The following is a 23,490-nucleotide window of genomic DNA, read 5'->3' on the forward strand; positions in this document are numbered from 1 at the left end:
TATCCTGATTCTTTGGGCCTCCTCCATTTGATTGCTTTTTCCAATTTCTATTTTAAAAATAAGTCACTCAAGTCAGTTTATTCAACAGGCTAACAATAGAGACTCATGCCATTGTTGATTAGCAGATTAAAATGTGTAGGAAGTAGCTGAATGGTTTATACACACATTATTTCATGCAGATGAAAGCTTGTAGTTATTAGACTCCAACTTTAGCGTTTTATAGATCTTTTGTTTTTCCCTCAGACTATGATTTATGAGTTAAAATTTCAAGAAAATATAATTAGGATTAAAAGCAGAACAAATCAGTTTTAGTTTTTATAGCACCTGTTCTGAACTGAAGAGCATATAAACCCTCCAGAATCCTTCATTCTGCTGCTCCATAATCTAGAGTTAGGAAGATTCTTACGGAATGAGAAAAAATTGAGCTCCCTTTCGACATTGTTCCTGTGGTCCCTGGCTAACTGGATGGTTCTCTTGAGGGTGCTCACCTATTTGCTGGGGACCTTGACCATTTCCCCTCCCTGCCCTACATCCCAAATTCTGAGGATTCATTTTTAGACAAACTTTCTTAACTAAAATGAAAAAAATCATAAGGAGAGAAATTTTAATTTTATATTCTTAAGAAAAGAAGAAAAGCATTGAAACTGTTACAGATGCCATTTAACAAAATTTCTAAGGCCCACTCATTTCAGGCTGTATTCGAGACTACAGAATTTCAACATAAGGAAATAATTAACTTGGAGTTTGTTTTAATAGGATTTTGGATCTATGATAAAGGTCAGTTTTCATGTTTGTACTCACTTAATAAAATGAATTGTACTTATGTATTTATAGACGTATGTTTAGGTAAAAGGAAAATTTAGATCCATTCTAACTCTAAATCCTTTTCACCAGATGGCCTTATGTTTTCTAGTTTGGAGCTTATTTAAAGTATAGATTTTTCTTGTGCACGTCAGGAGAGAAAGGCGGGAGAGAATATTGGATGCAAGGTGTAATGGAGTGGGGAAAGACTATTACGCCGTCAGTATATCTCATGGACTATGACGATGATGTTATCTGTGTACTTGTGTATATTCTCATCTATGCTTTTCTTTTAGATTTGCTTTTTATACACATCAAATTGTGTACTTAAATTGTGTGTATCTTTGCAAATATTTATATATATCAGTATTGAACAACATTTACTTGAATGCTGGACAAGTTTTTTTTTTTTTTAATTAGAGATACCTCTGCTCTGGGCGAGAGGACTTACATTGAGACCTTGGTCATCCATTTTAGAATGTACAAGCTCAAGAGAGGGTTTTGGAGTTTTTAAAAGAGTGAATAAAATCATCAGTTGTTTCTTCTTTGGTGTTCTTTTAGTAAAACTTCTAATGCATGCTGTGGATGATTACTTAATGGCTTGTATATCTGTTTCTGCCTGGTGGCATGGGCCTTATAGGGGCCATTGCATGACTGGTGTGTGCTAGATATTGTGTAAACTTGCCTTGGTCTCACTGTTGTCCACTAGTGTACTGGATATTCTGCTCAATAGAATTAGATTGACGTACCCTAGATAACCAGCTATTCTACATTGTGTTGTCGATAGTTGCCATGCATTTGTCCCAAGTTAAAAAAAAAAAACAAAAACCCTATTGCTTTAACAAGGATGTAATCATTCTAAAAAAAAACCCCAACAACACTCTTACCTATTAACTAATAAATGTTACATATTCTAAATTTTCTATTAAAAATCTCATCAACATTGTGTTCCAAAGTGTTTGCCTGGGAATGGGAACTCTCTGAAGAAAACTTTTCCAGGGGCACATCTTTACCCCGACTGTAGAACCCTCAAAAAGTAGGGATTCCTTTCGATTTTGTACCGTGTTTGACCATCATTATGTATAACAAATAAAAATGTGTTCCATTTGTGCCTCTAAAACAGACTCTTTTTCCCTAAAGGGAATAATAATCTGATTGGGCTGTTTTAGGCATGACCACTGCTATTGTTAAAAAGAGTTAGGAGATGGAAGTCTAGATATGAAAAATGTCATATCCTCTCTCAGTGGGAACAAAGCTATAGACATGGTATAATATGAAATTCTAATGGTAATAAATGCCTAGTTTAACTTGGTAAGAATGAGAGCTTCACTTGGGTGTTCAAATTAAATCAGGAAGACTTTTTGAGACTCCTTTCAGGTATCGCAGAGAAGGTCACATTAATATTCAAGGCTATAGAGTAGGTTAGAATTTGAGGTAAAAAGAGAACATGGTTTTACTTGTTTTTATGCCATTTGGTGATAGATTGTTGAAGCATCTAACTTCTATAGTAATAGATGCTCTTTAAATGTAAACTCATTTTTCCTGAGAAGTGGACCTTTACATATATTTGGCAGCAGGACTACTCTGTTGACTGATTGTACAGTAGTCCCTTTTGGAGGTAGGTAAAGGGTTACCAGAGGAGGTCACCCCGGAAACTAATGAGCCACCTGGAAATAGAACCCAGAAGTCTGGCCTGACATGCTGGGTTGGCTGGGACTTCTACAAGCTCCTGTTGTTGATCTTTTTGTTGTTGTTTGTTTTCCTTTTTTTTCTTTTTTAGTTTCTTAGTCGTTCCTCTTCTTTCCCCCCAAGTTTTCCCTCACTGAGAAACTCTTTACTTCTGCAAGTCTTGCCATTGTTTTTGTTCAGTTATACACAAGGATATTCATTGTTCCTGGTGGGAGTCCTTCTAAAAGCCTCTCTGACTTCACTTTAAGAACTGTGCAGGTGAAACTCAGCTATTGAGGACTTTTTTTTCCCCTGACAATAAAAATGTTTGATCTCAAGCCTATAAGTTGGAAGGAGTGGCTCCTGCTGGGCTGGAATCCTTGGAATCAGTATGTCGTTGGGCTGATGGTAGGTGGGCTGTGTCACAGGGCTGATGGCTTGTATACCTACAGGAGGAGTTCTCTGGCCACACCGTTGGTACAGCAGCTCCTTCCAGGCTCATTCATGGAACAGGCATGGCGGCAGTCTTGGAGAAGAGTGCCAGCCCCGGTCAGAGGTAATTTTGTACTGCAGAAAGGTGAACAAGACCAGTAGGAAGCTCCCATAAGGACCAGGGGAGGGATGAGGGTGGATGAGATGGGGAGACACAGTGTGGGCTGCTGGGGAAATTAAAACCTCTGTTAAGACATATTTACATAATATATATGCTTCGATGTATTTCATCTAGTGCAATCATCATAAGTGACTGATACAGCTAAACTGACTAATGTTATATGTCTGTGAACATTTTTACTTAATCACAGTTGTCACCATTACCTGCCCTCCTGACAACTCATTGTGCTCCTCTCCTTTAAGCAAAGAGAACATAATGATAGGCTACTTTTGTATCTGGCCCCAATTCCCTTTTCAGAGGAATTATAAACCATCTCTTTCATGAGCCCATGCTCTGCAGGAAGTGAAAAAGTGGTCTTTTGTTTTCTATATGTCAGAAAACAAATGGATTCCTATTTCCCCTTAGCAGTGCCAACCTAGTATAAAACACTCGATCATGATCTTGTTGCCAATAAGATGTGACTATCATATCCCTTTCATCCAAGCCAGAACTGTGGCCACTGAAATAGTACTCCTTGGAGAGCTAAAGACCCTTGTTTGCCACTGGAAAGACGGGATTCTCTCTGGGGGGAAACTTGCTATGTAGTTTCAGTTAGATATATTGGGTATATTTGAGATTATTGGTGCTCCCTTTCATGTCGTACAGAAGCTGATAAAACTGGGTAAGATAAGAAGATCATCAGCTTTTTGGGCTATTGCCTCACACAAGTATAAGCTCTCCAGTTCTGGAGCTTTTGTATAACTTTTTTTTTTTTTAATAAGCATATCCTGGTAAAAGTAAAGCGGTAATTATGAATTTGACTTCAAAACAATAGTTGTACTAATTATTTCTGTAAGCTTCCTGATTTAGCCTTAAGCAGTTGGTAGTGGAAATAATAACAGAAGGGAAGTGGAATATCAAGAGGTGCCAAAGTAGGTTTGAAATTTTGTAGCCTGTGACATGGCTAAAATAATTAAAAGTGTCTGGGGGTAGTTAATAAACAACAGCACATAATAATGGTCATAATAAAACCATATACAAAGCTGTCAACTGACCACTTTGGGTGAAGGGAGAAATGTTTAAACAAATATTCATGGAAAATGACACTTCTATATTTGGGGAAATTATTATGAGTAATTTAAGCCATCATTTTAATTGTTTCAAAGGTATTGTAAGATTTTATTTAAAGGTTGCTAAGTAGTTTACAAAATAGGATTTTAGTTAAAAGTTTTTATTTTAGAGCTATTTTTCTGAATGTAAATTATACATTGTAATTTTGGTTTATAAATATCCTTTTTGTGATAATAGAAGACAATTTTCATGGTTCATTAAATTTTCATAAGTTTGAAAGCTTTTGAATCTTCGGCTTTATTTGATATAGTTTCGCACTTGAGATTCTGATATTTTCCAGTCATACAAAGGGAGTTCAGTTTTATTCCACTGTTATATAAAACTTATTTAGGTAGCAATACGTATATTTCCTATCAAATAGTTGAGTTTTGGGAGTTGTGACCTTTAAAATAAAGGTTATAAAATAACTCATTCCCTTTAATAATTTACCTTAATGTTACTTAACTATATGTAGTAATTTAAGTTATCCTAATATGCTTTCCATTAATTTCTTCATATTCCCTTAGTTTAACATTTAAAATAAGAAATCAAATTAATTAATTTGGAAAGAGAAGCAACTAATTAATTGAATTAGGAGGGTCCTAAAAAAATCTTTGCTAGACGGCCATAATACTTTTAACTCTAAATAGTTTTTTGCCATCCTTATTATTTTAATTAGTTTGTAAACTTTAACATATCTTACAACTTGTTGAAGTTTCATATAGATTCAAGGGTAATCCTTTGTGTTGGTTAGGATCCCATGACTTGCTGTATTGCATTAATTCTTTGCTTTCAGAAACAAAAACTCATATATTTAATTTGTGTTTATGGAAGATGAAAATAATTGACATGATTTGAAAACTCTGAAATACTGTTGCTATTTAGGCCAGAAATAAATGCTACATTCCATTTGAAAGAAAAGATGAGAATCCCATCTCCCCAGTGACATCCAATGCCGCCTTCCAACTGACTAATCACTGTGACCTATTCAGAGCTGTCATGTTGAGTCCAGACTGGTAGGATTTCCAATTCAGGATTCTTACACTCCCTGCTGCTCCCCCAGCATAGCAATGCTTTTATCAAAAAAAAAAAAAAAAAAAAAAAAAGTATATTAAAACTAAAGGGAATCCATTAAACCATTTACAATATGAGATTTATATCTTACTCAAAGAATTTGCAGAAATTAGATAAAATAGCATAGTTGGAGATTATAAAACATTAAGCTTGTATTTACTAATTCTTTAGTATAATTGATAGCTATAGATAGTAAAATCCTTTCACTAATATAATTGGCTTAAATTTGAAAATAATTTTGTTAAGACATCAGTAAAACGGGCTTCCTGCTTTCTTAACTTTGTTAACGATTTTTTTTTTTTGGCATGAGCTTCTAAATTAGTCTATCCAGTCTATGCTTGTTAAAGTACCAGTCATTTGTGAATTGACTTTCATAGTAAGTGTAGAACGGTGTAAGAAAGTGAATGACTTTGTTAGTGCATGAAGACAAGCTGTCAGAAGGTTTTGGTTGTATATTACACAGTGTGACTGGTTCCTATCTAAAAGTTAGTATACTGTGTTTAGTCCTTCTTTACTTAAAAGTGAATCACTAATTTCACTTATCTTAAAATATTTTAATAGCTGAGACTAATAATCATGGTTTTTATGGGGATCTTGTAGCTTTGTGTCAAGACCGTATTTTTGACAATATCAGAAGCTTTTAATAAGGTGCTTGCTGCTGGGCTAATGATATGCTTTTGATAGTATTTCTTATACCTATCTTCAATAGACATATTCAGGCTAGTGTGAATGTAATAATCAAGCCTCAATCAAGCCATACTTAGTATGACAAATATTGCATTATACTGTAATTTAGGTATTCATGCTTCTGATAAAGGGCTTAATTCGACTCCTTGAGGAACCGGGAAAACACTATTGATTTTATACTGGAATGCAAAGTAGCAGCCATTTATAATGCAAGATATAAATCACTTTCTAATTAAAATTAAATCAAGAGAAATTAAGAATCTCATGGCCTTATATGTAATGGTACACAATCTTAACTGTAAAATTATATTTTGTATCAATTGTGCTCCTGTGCATGGGTTTCTGAGCACAAAAAATTTTGCAGCTAATGTTAGTAGAAACAGATAATATTGACTTTTAAAATTTCTCTTAATTTCTTTCTGTAGGAACATTGCAGTGGACTAAACTACTTATTCCAGATATAATTTATTAATTTTTGTTTTCCCTTTCAAGAAAATGTCAAAGAAATTTTTGGGCAGACTACTATTCATCACCATATCCCTTTTAACTGGGACTGTGAATTTATCCGGCTGCATTTTGGGCATAATCGGAAGAAGCATCTTAACTACACAGAATTCACACAATTTCTTCAGGTGAGCTTAGTTTTTCATAACCAGCGTAAATATATACCATTCCTCCTCCATCTCCTTCCCTTTTAGCTTTATTAGGTTTATTACAAAAAATAGCAATCCTCTGTGGCATTTCACCCCCATTTTTCATTTCTCACTCCCAGAGGCAACTTATTTAAATTCTCGTAATTGTTTCTTTCGGTGTTTACTTTCATAGCTTTAAATAATAAACATGTGCTGGCACTTGTACTTTTTAATTTTTCACTTTTAGGTATTTTTTATTTAATTTGAACTATGGAAGATTAGGAGCTAGCTTTTTCACCTTTCCCTCTCTATCACAGACTTGGACATTTTCTGTCCCCTCTCTCCATATAATTATGTCATGATTCTGCTTAGATCGGTAATCATATTTGAATCACCACAACTTTGTAAACACTGTGCATGACTAAAATGATTTTCTTAGCGATTCTAATTTTTATTATTTTATTTTCTGTATATTAATGCCAATTCATTCTCAGACTTGGCCTCAGTTACTAAAATCTCATTTTAATATGTTTAAAACCGAGTAGGTGTTTGGTCAATTTCATCCTATTGGAACAATCCAGGAGCTTGCTTTCTTTTTAAAAAAATTTGAGGTAAAGTTCAATTAACATAAAATTAACCATGTGAATATGCACAATTTAGTACATTCACAGTGTTGTGCAACCACCAGCTCTAATTCTGAAACCTTTTCATTACCCCAGACGAAAACCCTGTACCAGTTAAACAGTCACACCCCATTCTTTTTTTTTTTTTTTTTTGCTGTATGTGGGCGTCTCCCTGTTGTGGCCTCCACGGAGCACAGGCTCCAGACGCGCAGGCTCAGCGGACATGGCTTACCGGCCCAGCCGCTCTGCGGCATGTGGGATCTTCCTGGACCGGGGCACAAAACCACGTCCCCTGCATCGGCAGGCAGACGCTCAACCACTGAGCCACCAGGGAAGCCCTAACACCCCATTCTTGCCTTTCCTTAGCTCCAATTTGCTTTCTGTCTATGGATTTACCTATTCTGGATATTTCATATCAGTGGAATTATACAATATGAATTTTTGTGTCTGGCTTTTTCTTAGCATAGTGTTTTCAGGGATTATCTGTGTGTAGCATATGTTAGTCCTTCATTCCTTTTTATGGCTGAATAATATTCCATTGTATGGATATATCATATTTTGTCTGTCCATTCATTAGTTGATGGACACTTGGGTTGTTCTTGCCTTTTGGCTGTTATGAATAGTGCTGCTATGAACATTGGTATACATGTATGCTTTTGAATACCTGTTTTCAAATCTTTTTTTTTTTTTTTTTTTTTTTTGGTACGCGGGCCTCTCACTGTTGTGGCCTCTCCCGCTGTGGAGCACAGGCTCTGGACGCGCAGGCTCAGCGACCATGGCCCATGGGCCCAGCCGCTCCGCGGCATGTGGGATCTTCCCGGACCGGGGCATGAACCCGTGTCCCCTGCATTGGCAGGTGGACTCTCAACCACTGCGCCACCAGGGAAGCCCTCAAATCTTTTGAGTATATCCCTAAGGTGTGAGATTACTGGGTCATAACTTTTTGAGGAACTGCCAGACTGTTTTCCACAGCCCCTACACCATTTTCCTGGAAATGTCTGATACTGGACTTTGTACTTACTACATAGCTGTCAGCTTGTGATCTCCCTTCACCTTCATCCTGGGGACTCCATCTGCTTTTCTGTTATGTTGAACCTCCCATTTACTGGATTTCATCTCTTCCTTTATTATGGTTTGCTTCCTCTTTTTTTAAAAAAGATTTATTTGATCTATTTATTTATTTGGCTGTGTCGGGTCTTCATTGCGGCACGTGGGATTTTTCATTGCAGCACTCGTTGTGGTGTGCAGGCTTCTCTTTAGTTGTGGAATGTGGGTTTTCTTGCTCTAGTTGTGGTGCGCGGGGTCCAGAGTGCATGGGCTCTGTAGTCTGTGGCACACGGGCTCTCTGGCTGAGGCGCACATGCTCAGTAGTCGCGGTGTGCGGGCTTAGTTGCCCCGTGGCATATGGGATCTTAGTTCTCCGACCAGGGATTGAACCCACATCACCTGCATTGGAAGGCGGATTCTTTGCCACTGGACCACGAGGGAAGTCCCTGCTCCCTCTTTTTGGTAGAATACTTAATTCAGGGGCTTCCTAAGGAAAGTAAAATAATTTTTTTGTGAGACTTGATATATGAAAGCCTCTGCTCTATCATTACCTTTAGTTTGGCTGGGTATAGAATTTTAGTAATTTATTTTCCTCCTAATTTGAAAATATATCTCTTGTTTTCTAGCTTCCAGTGTTGCCACTGAGCAGTCCAATACCATTTTAATCTTTATTCTGTTTTGAAACTTTTTTTTTTCCCCATTCTGGAGGGTTTTAAGATTTTTTTCTTTTCAGCATTTTGAAATTTCATGATGATATTCCTTGATGTGAGTTTATTTTTATTCATTGTGCTGAGCATTCAGGGGCTCTTTTAATTTGAAAGCTTATGTACTTCAATTCTTGAAAATATTCTTTCTACTTTTCTTCTATTTTTTTTTCCGTCTAGAACTAGTAAATATAATAAATGTATGATCCTTTAGTTTTCTTTTCTCTCCTGTTTTCCTTCTGAACCTTCTATTGTTTCTTTTGTTGTATCTCTAATTTTCAAGAGTTCTTTTTGATTTTCTAAATATTTCTTTTAAAAATAGCATACTGTTCTTCTTTTATGGATGTAGTATTTTCTCTCACTTCTCCAAACATATTAGAGGCAGGGTTTTTTGTTTTTGTTTTTTTTTTAAAAATTTTCTTCTCCCTGCAAAGTGTCTGTTTCTGTCAAGTTACTTTCCTTCTCTTTGTTTGGGTCTCTCTTTTTCATGTTAGTAGCTCTTCTCCTATGTCTGATGGTTCTTGGTCCTCTGCTCATATTAAAATTAAGATTGAGGCTTATTGGGAGCTTTGGGTTCATGGCAGGATTTATTAACTGGACCTTACTGTGAAGTTCTCTGGCTGGGCTCTTTTTCCGGGGACTCTCTAATGCCTGTATGTTCAGGTCTTTTACTTTGGATTGGGGAATCAGAATAATGATTTAGCCACACATCTGGAGTATTAGATCTGGCTTTTTTTTTTTTTTTTTTTTTTGCGGTATGCGGGCCTCTCACTGTTGTGGTCTCTCCTGTTGTGGAGCACAGGCTCCGGACGCGCAAGCTCAGCGGCTATGGCTCACGGGCCCAGCCGCTCCGCGGCATGTGGGATCTTCCCGGACCGGGGCACGAACCCGGGTCCCCTGCATCGGCAGGTGGACTCTCAACCACTGTGCCACCAGAGAAGCCCTAGATCTGGCTTTTGATATTCTGGTTGCTGAGTAAGACAAAAGGGTTAGAGGTCTGCAACATTCAGTATGGAGATGGACTTTCATTTAATTACCTGTTTTCATCTGTGCCTGGTCTCCCTTAGTCCAGAGATCCTCTGTTAGACTCACCTAGTTGTCTTCCAGGGTTGGGAAAGGGCTAGTGGCCTGGCTGTGGTGGAGTATAGCAGGTAACTAATTACTGTATAAACAGGCTTCCGTCTAAGCCTCCTGTTCTCAGCTCCACCTTCACCATTACTTCTGGGGGTACTAGTATAGCCAATTCACAAGTCTTTGGCAAATTCTGTCATGTACATTGGATTGCTTTTTTGCTTTCCTCACTTCTGGTTTTCTTGGGCCTGCTAAGCCAGTTGTCATTTGCTCTTTTGCCCTCTAATCTTTTTTTTGTAAATTTATTTATTTATGGGCGATTTGGGTCTTTATTGCTGCGCTTGGGCTTTCTCTACTTGTGGTGAGCAGGGGCTACTCTTCGTTGTGGTGTGTTGGCTTCTTGCGGCGGCTTCTCTTGTTGCAGAGCATGGGCTCTAGGTGTGCGGGCTTCAGTATTTGTGGCACACGGGCCCAGTAGCTGTGGCTTGTGGGCTCTAGAGCGCAGGCTCAGTAGTTGTGGCGCACGGGCTTAGTTGCTCTGCGGCATGTGGGATCTTCCAGACCAGGGCTCGAACCCATGTCCCCTGCATTGGCAGGTGGATTCTTAACCACTACGCCACCAGGGAAGTCCCTCTAATCTTAAAAATGTAGTTGCTGTCTTCTTTTCTGTTCTCTTTGTCCTTGAGTTTCTGTATTGTTTTGTTTTTCATTCTTTAGTGTGATTTTTAGTGAAGAGTAGAGATTTGAAAGACAGCAGAGCTAAATGTACTAGTTCAGTCTCATCCAAAGCCACAGTATTTCTGAACCCCTGCTACTTTCATCTCATAGTTAGATGAGATGCATTTCTAAAAACACAAGATCTTTAGCTTTAACATAACTTCCTGTATTTACCCTTTCCCTCAGTTTCCCTTTCCCACCCTTTCAATCTAGAAGCAGATTTATTTTATTTTATCTTTTATTTATTAGATTATTTTTATCTCTTTAGAATATCTTTATTTTATCTTTTATAGGTCCAGAGTATTGTTTTTTTCATTAGCGTGATCACAATATCCATTCTACCCTGATGTTTTGATTATACTACATAAATGGAGAGCTTTATATGCAGAACGTTTTTCCTTTTGGTTGCTTCTTTTTTTTTTTTTTCTTTTTTTTTTGCGGTACGCGGGCCTCTCTCACTGTTGTGGCCTCTCCCATCGTGGAGCACAGGCTCCGGACGCGCAAGTTCAGCGGCCATGGCTCATGGGCCCAGCCGCTCCGCGGCATGTGGGATCTTCCCAGACCGAGGCACGAACCCATGTCCCCTGCATCAGCAGGCGGACTCTCAATCACTGCGCCACCAGGGAAGCCCTGGTTGCTTCTTTTTGAAGTCCTTAATTTTAATTTTTTATTTTGAAAGACTTCAAATATATTTAAAAATAGAATAGTATAATGAACCCCCATGTACCCACCAACTAGCTTCAACAATTATTAAATGTTGGCCAGTCTTTTTTTAACCTATACTCTCCACTCTGTTCCCTACTGGAGCATTTGGAAGCCAATCCCATACACTCTATAGTTTCATATGTGATACTTCAAATATATATCTTTAAAAGATACAGGGGAGTCCTTCAGCTGTTGACCTAATAGAAAATAGAAAATCTGTTCTTCCAGCATAACTCTTGCATTACTCTTGCAGTGAGGATTCTGCTTTTCTTCAGAATTAATGTCATTAATAAGGCTTAATCATGCCCATGGTTGCCACTGGATATTTCTGAGAGTCTAAGACGTGCATGGAAAAGACAAAGACATAACAAAGGCATAAATAGGGAGGAAAAAAAAGAGTGAGGAAGGGAAAGCCTATGTAAGATAGAGTGGAGCTGTGTGTGCTTCTGATGCTGCTTAGGAATATCCTTTTCTTGGAGAGCACTTTCAACCATATTTTAAGGTTGAAATAAAGGTAAAAAATTCCTGCTTCATTTGAAGGGTGATGTGGTTGGAGCTGAGGTGATAGAAAGTTGGAGTATGTTAGGGAGAATGACTAAAGTAGAAGAGGAGAAAATTTACAAATTGGAGATTGAACAACATGCTCCTAAGTAATCAATGGTTCATAGAAGGAATCAAAAGGAAAATCAAAAAATATCTTGAGACAAATGAAAATGGAAACACAGCATGCCAAAACTTAAAGGATGTAGCAAAAGCAGTTCTAAGAAGGAAGGTTATCGTGATAAACACCTACATTAAGAAAAAAGAAAAATCTCAAACAATCTACCTTTATACCTCAAGGAACTTGAAAGAGAATAAACTAATAAGCCCAAAGTCAGTAGAAGGAAATAACAAACATCAAAGGAGAAATAAATGAAATAGAGACTAGAAAGACAGTAGAAAAGATCAATTAAACCAAGAATGGGTTTTTTGAAAAAATAAACAAAACTGACAAACATTTAGCTAGATTAAGAAAAAAAGAAGTCTCAAATAAAATCAGAAATGAAAGAGAAGACCTTACAACTGATAAAGATCGTAAGAAACTACTATAAACAGTTATACACCAACAAATGAGAAAACCTAGAAGAAATGGATAAATTCCTAGACACATACAACCTACCAAGACTGAATCATGAAGAAATGGAAACTCTGAACAGACGAGTTACTAGCAAGGAGATTGAATCAGTAAACAAAAACCTCTTAATGAAGAAAAGTCCAGGACCAGATGGCTTCACTGATGAATATTACCAAACATTTTAAGAAGAATTAATATCAGTCCTTCTCAAACTCTTTCAAAAAATAGGAGGGTATACTTCTTCCAAATTCATTGTACAAGATCAGTATTACCCTGATACCAAAGCCAGACAAGGGCACTACAATAAAATTACAAGTCGGTATCCCTGATGAAGATAGATGCAGATATTCTCAACCAAATATTAGCAAACTGAATTCCGTAGTATACTAAAAGGATCATATACAGTAATCAAGTGGGACTTAATTCCTGAGATGCAAAGATGGTTCAACATATGCTAATACACCACATTAATACACTACAATGAAGGATAAAAATCATGATCATCTCAATAGATATAGATGCAGAAAAAGCATTTGACAAAATTCAAGATCCTTTCATGATAAAAACTCTTAAATTAGGTGTAGATGGAATATACCTCAGCATAATAAGGGCTGTAGATGACAAGTCCACAGCTAACATCATACTCCGTAGTGAAAAGCTGAAAGCCTTTTCTCTAAGATCAGGAACAAGTCAAGGATGTCCACTGTTGCCACTGTTATTCAAAAAGTAATGGAAGTCCTTAGAGCAATTAGACAAGAAAAAGAAATAAAAGGCTTCCAAGTTGGAAAGAGAAAAATTAAGTTAATTAAATTAATTAAAATTAAAATTGTCCTTGCTTGTAGGGGACATAATATATGTAGAAAACCCTAAAGACTTTACGCTTACACAAAATACTATTAGACCTAATAAATGACTTCAGGAAAATTGTCGGATATAAAATCAGTATACAAAAATGAGTTGCGGGCTTCCCTGGTGGCGCAGTGGTTGAGAGTCCACCTGCCGATGCAGGGGACACAGGTTCATGCCCCGGTCCGGGAAGATCCCACATGCCGTGGAGCGGCTGGGCCCCTGAGCCATGGCTGCTGAGCCTGCGCCTCCGGAGCCTGTGCTCCGCAAGGGAGAGGCCACAACAGTGAGAGGCCCGCGTACCGCAAAAAAAAAAAAGTTGCATTTCAGTACACTAACAAGAAACTATTGGAAAGAGAAATTAAGAAAACAATCTCATTTACAATAACATTAAAAAGAAGAAAACAGGAATAAATTTAAGGAAGTAAAAGATCTGTAAACTGAAAACTATAAGACATTGATGAAAGAAATTGAAGAAGACATAAATAGAAAGATATTTTGTGTTCATGGATTGGAAGAGTTAATATTGTTAAAATGTCCATACTACCCAAAGTGATCTGTAGATTCATTGCAATCCCTATCAAACTTCCAGAGGCGTTTTTCACAGAAATAGAAAAAACAATCCTCACATTTGTATGGAACCACAAAAGACCCCAAACAGCCAAAGTAATGTTGAGAAAGAACAAAGCTGGAGGCATCACACTTCCTGAATTCAAACTATATTGCAAAGGTATAGTATTCAAAATAGTATGACATTGTCATAAAACAGACGTAGCTCAGTGGAACAGAATAGAGAGCCCAGAAATAAACCCATGCATATATGGTCAATTAATTTTTGACAGAAGAGCCAAGAATACACAGTGGAGAAAGGGTAGTCTCTTTAATAAATGGTGTTGGGAAAACTGGACAGCCACAGGCAAAAGAATGAAACTGGACTCCTGTCTTAAACCATACACAAAAATCAACTCAAAATGGATTAAAAACTTGAACGTAAGACCTGAAACTTTAAACTCCTAGAAGAAAACAGAGAGAGTAAGCTCTTTGACTTCAATCTTGGCAATGATTATTTGAATTTGACATCAAATTAAAAAATAAAATAAACAAAAGCAAAAATAAACAGGTAGGACTACATCAAACTGAAAACCTGCACAGCAAAGGAAACAATCAACAAAAAGAAAAGGCAAGCTATGGAATGGGAGAAAATATTTGCAAACTACATATCTGATAAGGGGTCAATATCCAAAATATACAAGGAACTCATTCCACTCAGTAGCAAAACAAATTAAAACACAACTAAAAAATGGGCAAGGGACCACAATAGACATTTTTCCAAAGAAGACATATAGATGGCCAACAGGTACATGAAAAGTTGCTTAGCATTGCTAATCATCTGGGAAATGCAAATCAAAACCACAATGAAATATCACCTTGTACTTGTTAGGATGTCTGTTACTAAAAAGACCAAAGACAACAAATGCTGTCAAGGATGTGGAGGAAAGGGAACCTGTGTACACCGTTGATGGGAAAGTAAACTGGTACAGCTATTATGGAAAACAGTATGGAAGTTCCTCAGGAAGTTAAAATAGAGCTACTGTGATCCAGCAGTCCTACTTCTGAGTATATATCCAAAGGAAATAAAATCATCATCTCAAAGAGATTATCTGTACTCCTGTGTTTACTTTTTTTTTGTACTCCTGTGTTTATTGTAGCATTATCACAGTAGCCAAGGTGTAGAAACAACCTAAGTGTCCATTGACAAAAGAATGGATAAAGAAAATGTGGTGTGGGTATATATATGTGTGTGTGTGTGTGTGTGTGTATGTATATATATATGTATATTATTCCACATTCATACAATGGAATATTTTTCAACTTAAAAAAAAGGAAATTCTCTCGTTTGCAGCAACATGGATGAACTTGGAGGGCATTATGCTAAGTAAAATAAGCCAGACATAGAAAGACAAACACTCCATGGTATCACTTACATGTAGAATTAAAAAAAAAAAGTTGTACATGTAGAAACAGAGTAGAATAGTGTCTAGGGGGTGGGAGAAATAGGAAGAGGCTGGAAAAAGGGCACAAACTTTGTTATAAGATAAATAAGATCTGAAGATCTAAGGTATAACATGCTGATGATAATACTGTATTGTATAATTGAAATTTGCTGAGAGAGTAGAACTTAAGTGCTCTCGTCAAAAAAAAAAAGATAAATATGTGAGGTGATGGATGTGTTAATTAACTCAATGGTGGGAGTCCTTGCACAATATATACATATATCAGATCATCACATTGTACACTTTAAATGTATTATAATTTTATTTGTCAATTATACCTTAATAAGTTGAAATTTTTAAAAAGCAGAAGGGGTTGGAAAGAAAACTTTGTCAAATCATGCTGGTTGTTTATTTTGTACTCTATCTTTCATACATTTTTACCAGTTGACTTTTAGTTTCTCTACTTCTGTTGGTCTTTTCAAGACCAATAGAATATTTGAATATAAATATTTCAAATTCAAATATTTACATGTGTGATGATGGATGTTAAAATGTTTAGATGTTTTCCACAATGTTGTTATTAAATTTTTTTAAAGTTAAGATTATTGAAAGATTTAGTAGGTTTGATATACTTGTCTCTAGCCTATCAACCTGCTAAGAAAAAATATTTTAGAAACTTGTTTTATTGTTAAATATAATACAAATACAGAAAACCATATAAAACAAATGTATAACTTAATGAATTATGAGACAAACACCTGCTAAGGCAATTTTAATGTCTTTGAATTGCTATTGAGGTATAGAAAAATATAATTAATTAGTAAAAGGGTGAAACTTCCATCAAAAGCTATTTTAAATGTCAGAAAAGGGTAAATCAACATTGATTTGTAGGCTTTTATAAATGAATGGCAATGCAAATTGCCATTACAATATTTACAATATTAAATTACAATTATTTCACTTTGTGAATAATATTTATATATTTAGATAGGAATATTATTTCCGGAGTTGCAAACAGTGTGAAAATGACATCTAATAGCACTATTATTATGTTGTGATAACAGATTTATTTGGATTATGTCATATGTCCTCAGGGCAGAAATGCTCTAAATTTTGACTTTTATATAGCCCTTAGGGTATTACTAGCACCTTTTTTTTTGATATCACCTATTACAAAAGTCAGCTGCCCAGTAGTTTAAAAGTTCAGAGATCTTCTGTATTGTTCTACAGTTTATGAGTATCACTCAAAGCCACACAGAGTGATAGCTGAACACTATTTATGCAGTTTGTTATTCATAACTTTCACGTTAGAATTTCAAGCTTCAGTTGGTTGAATCTGCGGATGCGGAACCCTCAGATGTGGAGAGCCAGCTGTAATTCAGAAAGTACTCTTGGATGATAAGAATGCCTTCAAGCAGGAGAGTTACTAGTTATTTTAAAGGTAGAACTTGAAGCACTGAAAAGATACTCTGAAAAGTTTTCAGTGATGAAAACTTCTCAAGTAAACAAAGGTTGTTTTTCCTCCCTTTTCTTTATTGACATTCTGTGATTCACTTTTCCTGAGGAGTAACATGTAGTATATTTTCAGGAAAACGTGCTTTTTTAAAAAAAATGAAGAGTTTTGTTGTACATTCAGAGCTGTATATTGTTCACTTTTGTAGTAAATGCATGTAGGGGAAGGATGTCTATCCTTTTCTAAAACATACACTCGGGATGTGCTTTAGTTAACCTAAGGCCCCATTTCTAACTTTCCCTCCAGGAACTACAACTGGAACATGCAAGACAAGCCTTTGCACTGAAAGACAAAAGCAAAAGTGGCATGATTTCTGGTCTGGATTTCAGTGACATCATGGTTACCATTCGGTCTCACATGCTTACTCCCTTTGTGGAGGAGAACTTAGTTTCAGTAAGTAAAAAGCAACCACTTCAACTTTCTGTTTCCTTAAACCTTTGAAACGATTGTCCCGGATTGCATCCGTGGGCCTATCTCACTCTCAACTATTCCAACCTTATGCTTGGTTGGTAGTAGGTAAACAGGGTGTGTAAGGGAGGTGGTGGTGGGGGGTGATAGCGAATAGTCTTTCCCCAGATCATAGCTGCTTTTTTCAGCACCACCATCTTGCTCTCATGTATTTCCAAATTGTTTATTTCCATTTACAGAGTCCCCCTAAAGAAAACGGGGGAGTTTGTAGACAAGTGCAATTACTTTTTACTTTTTCCAGTGGGCAGTACTTCGCTCAGACACTACTGCCTTCACCTGTGGCCTCTTTCCATCCCACCAGGCTCCCAAAGCCTTGCTATAAGGATGGCTCCTTCCTTTGTTGCCAGCAGGGTGCTGTTTGCTAGAGGGATCATCACTGGCCTCTACACTGTTTTAATAACCATGGCTGTGGCAGAAGGTATGGAGGAAATATGTGGGCGTCAGCTTCTGTGGCTCACTCCTCTCTCTGCCCCTTCACCTGTGCATTCAGTCTGCATGGACCAGACAGTTTTTTGTTCTCTACACTGCTAATCTCTGTAAAGCAATCATCTGGACCAATAGCAAACTGATGTCATCCACTTCCTCACAAAGAATGGTGAAACTGTCCTCACTTATCAGTTTTCTTGTTCATGTGTTGTACTTATGTATAAGTTTTTGATTGCTGCTTGTTTTAAATGGAGGGAAGCCAATGAGTGCTTTTGTTGTTTCAGCTGAAGATCATTATCCCTTATTCAGACCGGGGGTAGAAAGATCAACTTCTGTTCTTCTTCTTCAGTGAATTTGAACATGGAGCATGTCACTTTCTCCTACACATTTCACCTCCTTGACACTCATCTCCCACTCCCCTACCCTCACCTCGTACCCCAGCCAAAAAATGAAAGGAAGGAAAGAAAGAAAGGGAGAGAAGGAGGGAAGAAGGAAAGAAAATCCTAGAGAGAAGGACTCAGTGCCTTGGGGTGAGGGGACCCATCTAATCTTTTCCAGTTGGGTTAGATAGACCTGTTACAGCCTCAGTTTACCAAATGCCGTCTCAATTTCTGGAGGAACGTGTTAAATAATTTGAGTCTGGCGTTTGGGTCGCTGGTATCCAAATTCAGGCTAATACAAATATCATATATATTTAGGTTAATGCATGTGTGTGAGGGATGGTGGGGGTGGGAACATATGCCCAGCATTACCTATACTGTCCTTAATGTAGACCTTTATGATTAAGGTTGTCACACTGGTATTTCTATGAGTATTTCTTTTGAGTTTTTAATAGAGAATGTTTTTAATCATCTGGGTTCCTCTGCCTCTTGGCTTAGAAATTAGGCTTTTGCAAGCTACGAAAAATATTCACTTTTGAGTCTATGTCCAAGTGTTGGACAGAGGGAGAAATTACTTCCTCACCCTGTAGAGGTAATGAAGGCCACATTGTCCCCCATCCTTCCCCAGGCATGAGAGAGCCTCTTTAGCGCTATTCTACTAAAGACATGATTTATATCCCTAGATTTTCTCTACATCTTTTGGAACTTTTGGTAGTTGTACCTTTTGTGATAGAGATTCAGAACCTAGCATGGACGTTTTATATCTTAACTATAACAATAAGCTTAAAAAGGAAAAGATTAGGAGAGTTGACATAGTGAAATAGTCTTAAAATTTAAAGTTACCACTGGTTTTTGTATATGTGTGTGGGAAAAAAGCAAGTTTAAAAAATGCTCCTTATATTGTACATTGAGGTTTGGATTATCCAGAACTAGCAGGAGTTCCATAGTTGAAGGTCTTGAAAATCCTGTTTAAATAATCATTGGTTTTGATCTGTGATAATTGTATTTGTTGTTTTTGACCTTATAGGTAGATGAACCATGAAGTCCAACTTCCAGATGTTGCTTTCTTCCTTAACACCTAAATTACATAGACTTCCTTGAGGGCATGAAACACACTGACAGTGTTTTAGCACGATACCTTCCTTGTATTTATGGACTGGCTGTTAATCATTTTAGTAATGAAGACTCCTTTGGATCTTCTTTGAGAAAAGTTCAGTGTCCATAAATGTATTTTTTTGGTTTTGTTTGTTTGTTTAACTTTCTGTGTTGTCATTTCCTAGGCAGCTGGAGGAAGTATCTCACACCAGGTTAGCTTCTCGTACTTCAATGCATTTAACTCCTTACTGAATAACATGGAGCTTGTTCGTAAGATATATAGCACTCTAGCTGGCACAAGGAAAGATGTTGAAGTCACAAAGGGTAAGATTTTTAAAATATACGTTGATTCGAATCTCAGCATTTTCACTTTATCTAGGGAATGAGGTTGGTCTAAGTTTACTACTCTGAAGCCAGATCTAGAAAGTATGTTACCATGTATGTATGCTTCACTTGGGTCATAATGGTCTCCAGAAGTTCAGGTGGATTTAATGGGATGCTGAGGTCAGGAATGGAAAAGTGGCTTTGACAGTTTTGAAAAGAACCTTGGCCCAGTCTGTCAAACAGGTTAGTGGCAGTGGCTTGTTTGTATGAGGAAGGAGTTGCCACAGAAAGATGGGCAAGCCTACTCCTTTTGCTGAATTGTAGTGGGAAGTTTTAGGTGACTGGAGAAGAGCCAATTCTTTTGTCTTGTAACTCTGGAGACCAAATCAAATAAACAAGACAAGAGAGAGGATCCTAAAGAGATTGTTTTATCTCTGAAGCTAATTTATCTTTATCTGCTTTTACTGTTTCATCATCTTAACATTTTATCTTTTGCCACCTTTCATACTTTTGTGGTTATTTCTATATAATTGAACTTAGACATTGAAATTCAATTTTAGCCTTTTAAAATAATACTGAAATGTTTTTAGCTTTCAGATAGTAGTTGGTTAAGGTAGAAGTTTGTTATATGTTAAGAATCTTTTAAGATTTTAAAATATTTTCTTTTTCTTCCAGAGGAATTTGCCCAGAGTGCCATACGCTATGGACAAGTCACCCCACTAGAAATTGATATCCTGTACCAGCTTGCAGACTTATATAATGCTACAGGGTAACTATTCCAATAATTCTTCATGATATTTTTTAGGACAGTTATTTTAACGTGAAGCAGTGGTGTTCTTTTAAACAATAGTTTATTCAGTATATACATTTCAAGAAAGAGAGAGAGACAGATAAGAGAAACAGGGGAGGAAGGAGAGACAGATGAAGACAGACTAAAGATAGGGGGAGATGGAGGGAGGGAAAGGGAAAGAGGACAAGAGGGGAAAAAAGAGAGAGGAGGGGAAGAAAAAAGAGAGGGAAGAAATGGAGAGAGAGGGTGAAAAGAAAGGGAGTAAGGGGTTGAAAGGGAGTAAGGTGTGAGAGAGGGAAACGGGAAAGGAAGAAAAATGATAGAGGAGGGGGAGAGGGAAGTGACAAAAAGTAAGAGAGGGACAGAAAAATTGATTTAATCTGGACTCTAGAGGTGTTAGGAATTTTTAGTGATTTGTGGACATCTGCCTAAATTTAAAATAAATTGAAGTACATGTTCAGGAATCTTATAATCTTTTTGATTCATTGTGAATGGGGATTTTACTAAACAGTGTATACCATTTTGTGTTGGAGAGTATCATTTTCTTGAAATATGCCTGTGACATTATCATCATAGTTAAGCTCAGATGTTTTATGCCTCTGTTTTATTGATTGAGAAAACCCAAAGCACATAGAGAGTATTTAATTTGCAAAATCTCATGCAAATCCAGATGAAAAACCCTTGTCTTTGGGCACCAGTAGGACCTGTGTGATCTGCTAAGTGATCAGATTTTATTAGTCACCTGTAGTAGTTACTTAAGTGTAGGCATATCTGAAAAAATGGGTTTTAACCCTAGAACTGAAGACTAATAGAAGTTGAGTGTACATAGATGATTTATTACCTTCCTGCTACATAATGAATTGTTGAGCTGGAGATGAGACTGGATAAGCCAGCCCGTCTTTGGTGATTGACATGAACTATCAGGCCATGTCTCATCCATCTAGAATTCACATTTTTAGCAAAGGTATTATACCTCCATGATAATAAACGCTTTCAAAAAGTGCTTCTCAAAACTGGATCTGACGTGATGTACTAGCCAGTTCAGGGAATGTACTTATTTTAAAGTAAAATTTCTTTGAAACAGTAGTGCATTCGCGTAGTTCAAAACTCTTAAGAGTTTAAAAGAGCATGCCGTAAAAATGTTTCCCTTCTACCCTTCTCCCTTTTCCCCTTAAAGACAACCGGTATTTATCACTTATTTTTATCCTTCTCAAGAGACTTTGCACTTATGCATATTTAATGCATGTGTGTATGAACTGTCAATGTTTATACTTTGCTTCTGGCAAGAATTATTTCTTTAATTTTATTATCTGTCTTTGGAGTCATTAAATTTGTGTACTCCACATTATTTCTTTAGAGTCTTTTGCTTTTCGTGTGACAAGCAGCGTCTGAAGTTTTTTTTATTTCTCTCACTAAAATGATCTGTGTGCATAGAGAAATACTACTTTTAAACCATAGTTCGTTTTACCCCCTTTTTTTCTGAAGAAAGATGATCTTAGTATGAGGAGTTTGTTGGTATCTAACAGTTCTTTCTTTCCTGTGTTTTTGCCTGAAGGCGCTTGACTTTGGCAGATATTGAGAGAATAGCCCCATTGGCTGAGGCGGCCTTACCTTACAACCTGGCAGAACTTCAGAGACAGGTAGGAGGAGTCTCATAAACAGAATCACCTTCAAAAATGCCGAAGTAATATGTACATGACAGCCTCAGGCTCCTGAATCTATGAAAATTAAAAACTGCTTTACAGAAAGACTTTACTTAGCTCAAAGACTACCTTTATAGAACTTTCACCCTTACCCTCCCAGAGTATTTTATGGAGCAACTAGATTTATGTTTGTGGTTTTTTCTTTTAGCTTATTAAGATGAGGAAAATAAGAGTGCAGACATACATGGGCTTGGCTTCCCACCCCCTAGGAGTAGTAGTTTTTTCCTTTCATTTGTCTAGTGACATTGAAAGATAAGTGTTAAGTTCATTTTGTATCATTGATATTTATAGGGTTTTTAAAATACAAAACATTCCTTTACTGAAATAAATCTTTCACTGAGAATGTGTCTTATAGATTACAACAGTAACACAGGAAAACTATCTAATTAATGAATCAGAAGGAAAACCTTGATTATTATTACATTTTTGATAATATTAGTTTTTTGTTTGAGTGAGAAAAACAATAGCTCTGAGTCCTATAAAGTTAATGCAGTCTTATTTCTGGTTTCAAAAATACTGTCTTGGTAGGAAAATAAACCCCATGATATTACCTTGAATAGTGGAATGGAGCAGTTTTTTAAAAATCTGATTTAAACTGAAGCCCTACTTCTGGAGCATTTGGAGGAAGCCTCAGTTGCAGCAATGGTCATATAGTTTTGGTTGCGGGGGATGGTGAGGGTTATAGGAGGGCTAGTCCTTGTCTAATACACATGAGACCTGTGTCCCTCATGATTCTTTAGGAGACTGTGATGCCCTTTGAGGCTAGGAGAGATGGAGAGGGTGTGGGGAGAGGGGGAATGAAGACAGGAGACAAGAAGAGAGAGAAGAAAGCTACATGGGCATGCCATGGAAAGAGACCAAGTCTGCTTTTTCTTTACTGCTACCACACTGTTGAATAGCCACATGTGCTAGTGAAAGATCTAGGTATTTAAGTGTGGTTCACTGTGGGAAGTTTCAGTAGCAAATCTTTCTTCTACTTGAACTCCATGGAATGATGGTTCTGCCTCTGAAACGAATTAGAATTTCCAGCTTTTCTTTGTAAAATAAACAAGAACTTTTGTAGTCAGGTAAGTAAATTGAAAATGGAAAATAATTGCTTTTATATCTGCATTTTATGTTAATACTTTGCTTGGTGTGTGTAAATTAAAATATATCCGTAACCCACTGTGATTTACCCTCTTTAGTAGCAAAAAACTCTTATCTGCTGACATCAGAGTTTCTTTTCGTTACACGTTCTCAGATCCTTTAAAAAAAATAGATGGATTTATTCCAATTCATTGATTTATAGTAAAATTTAATAAAATTATTTAAAATTTGAGATGTATTGAAATATTTAAAGAGTTCTTACTGAATTTAATTTCATATATTGTACACATTTATAAAAATTTATTCTTGAAGTTTGAAAA

At 36.8% G+C, this 23,490-nt stretch overlaps 1 protein-coding gene across 3 annotated transcripts in view; it reads left to right on the plus strand.

Moving 5' to 3' along the window:
- SLC25A12 (solute carrier family 25 member 12) overlaps nt 1-23,490 on the plus strand; it is a 174,281-nt gene that overhangs the window by 113,623 nt on the left and 37,168 nt on the right. For 2 of the 3 annotated variants that reach the window (XM_060016587.1, XM_060016588.1), the window contains exons 5-9: nt 6,425-6,564; nt 17,145-17,291; nt 19,453-19,591; nt 20,267-20,360; nt 21,937-22,021. In XM_060016587.1, coding sequence (XP_059872570.1) covers nt 6,425-6,564; nt 17,145-17,291; nt 19,453-19,591; nt 20,267-20,360; nt 21,937-22,021 — 605 coding nt within the window. Of the gene's footprint in view, nt 1-2,958; nt 3,026-6,424; nt 6,565-17,144; nt 17,292-19,452; nt 19,592-20,266; nt 20,361-21,936; nt 22,022-23,490 lie in introns of those variants that run through there. The other variant, XM_060016589.1, reaches the window with a different exon arrangement.

Source organism: Delphinus delphis, chromosome 7, assembly GCF_949987515.2.
Source record: "Delphinus delphis chromosome 7, mDelDel1.2, whole genome shotgun sequence".
NCBI classification, from domain to species: domain Eukaryota; kingdom Metazoa; phylum Chordata; class Mammalia; order Artiodactyla; family Delphinidae; genus Delphinus; species Delphinus delphis.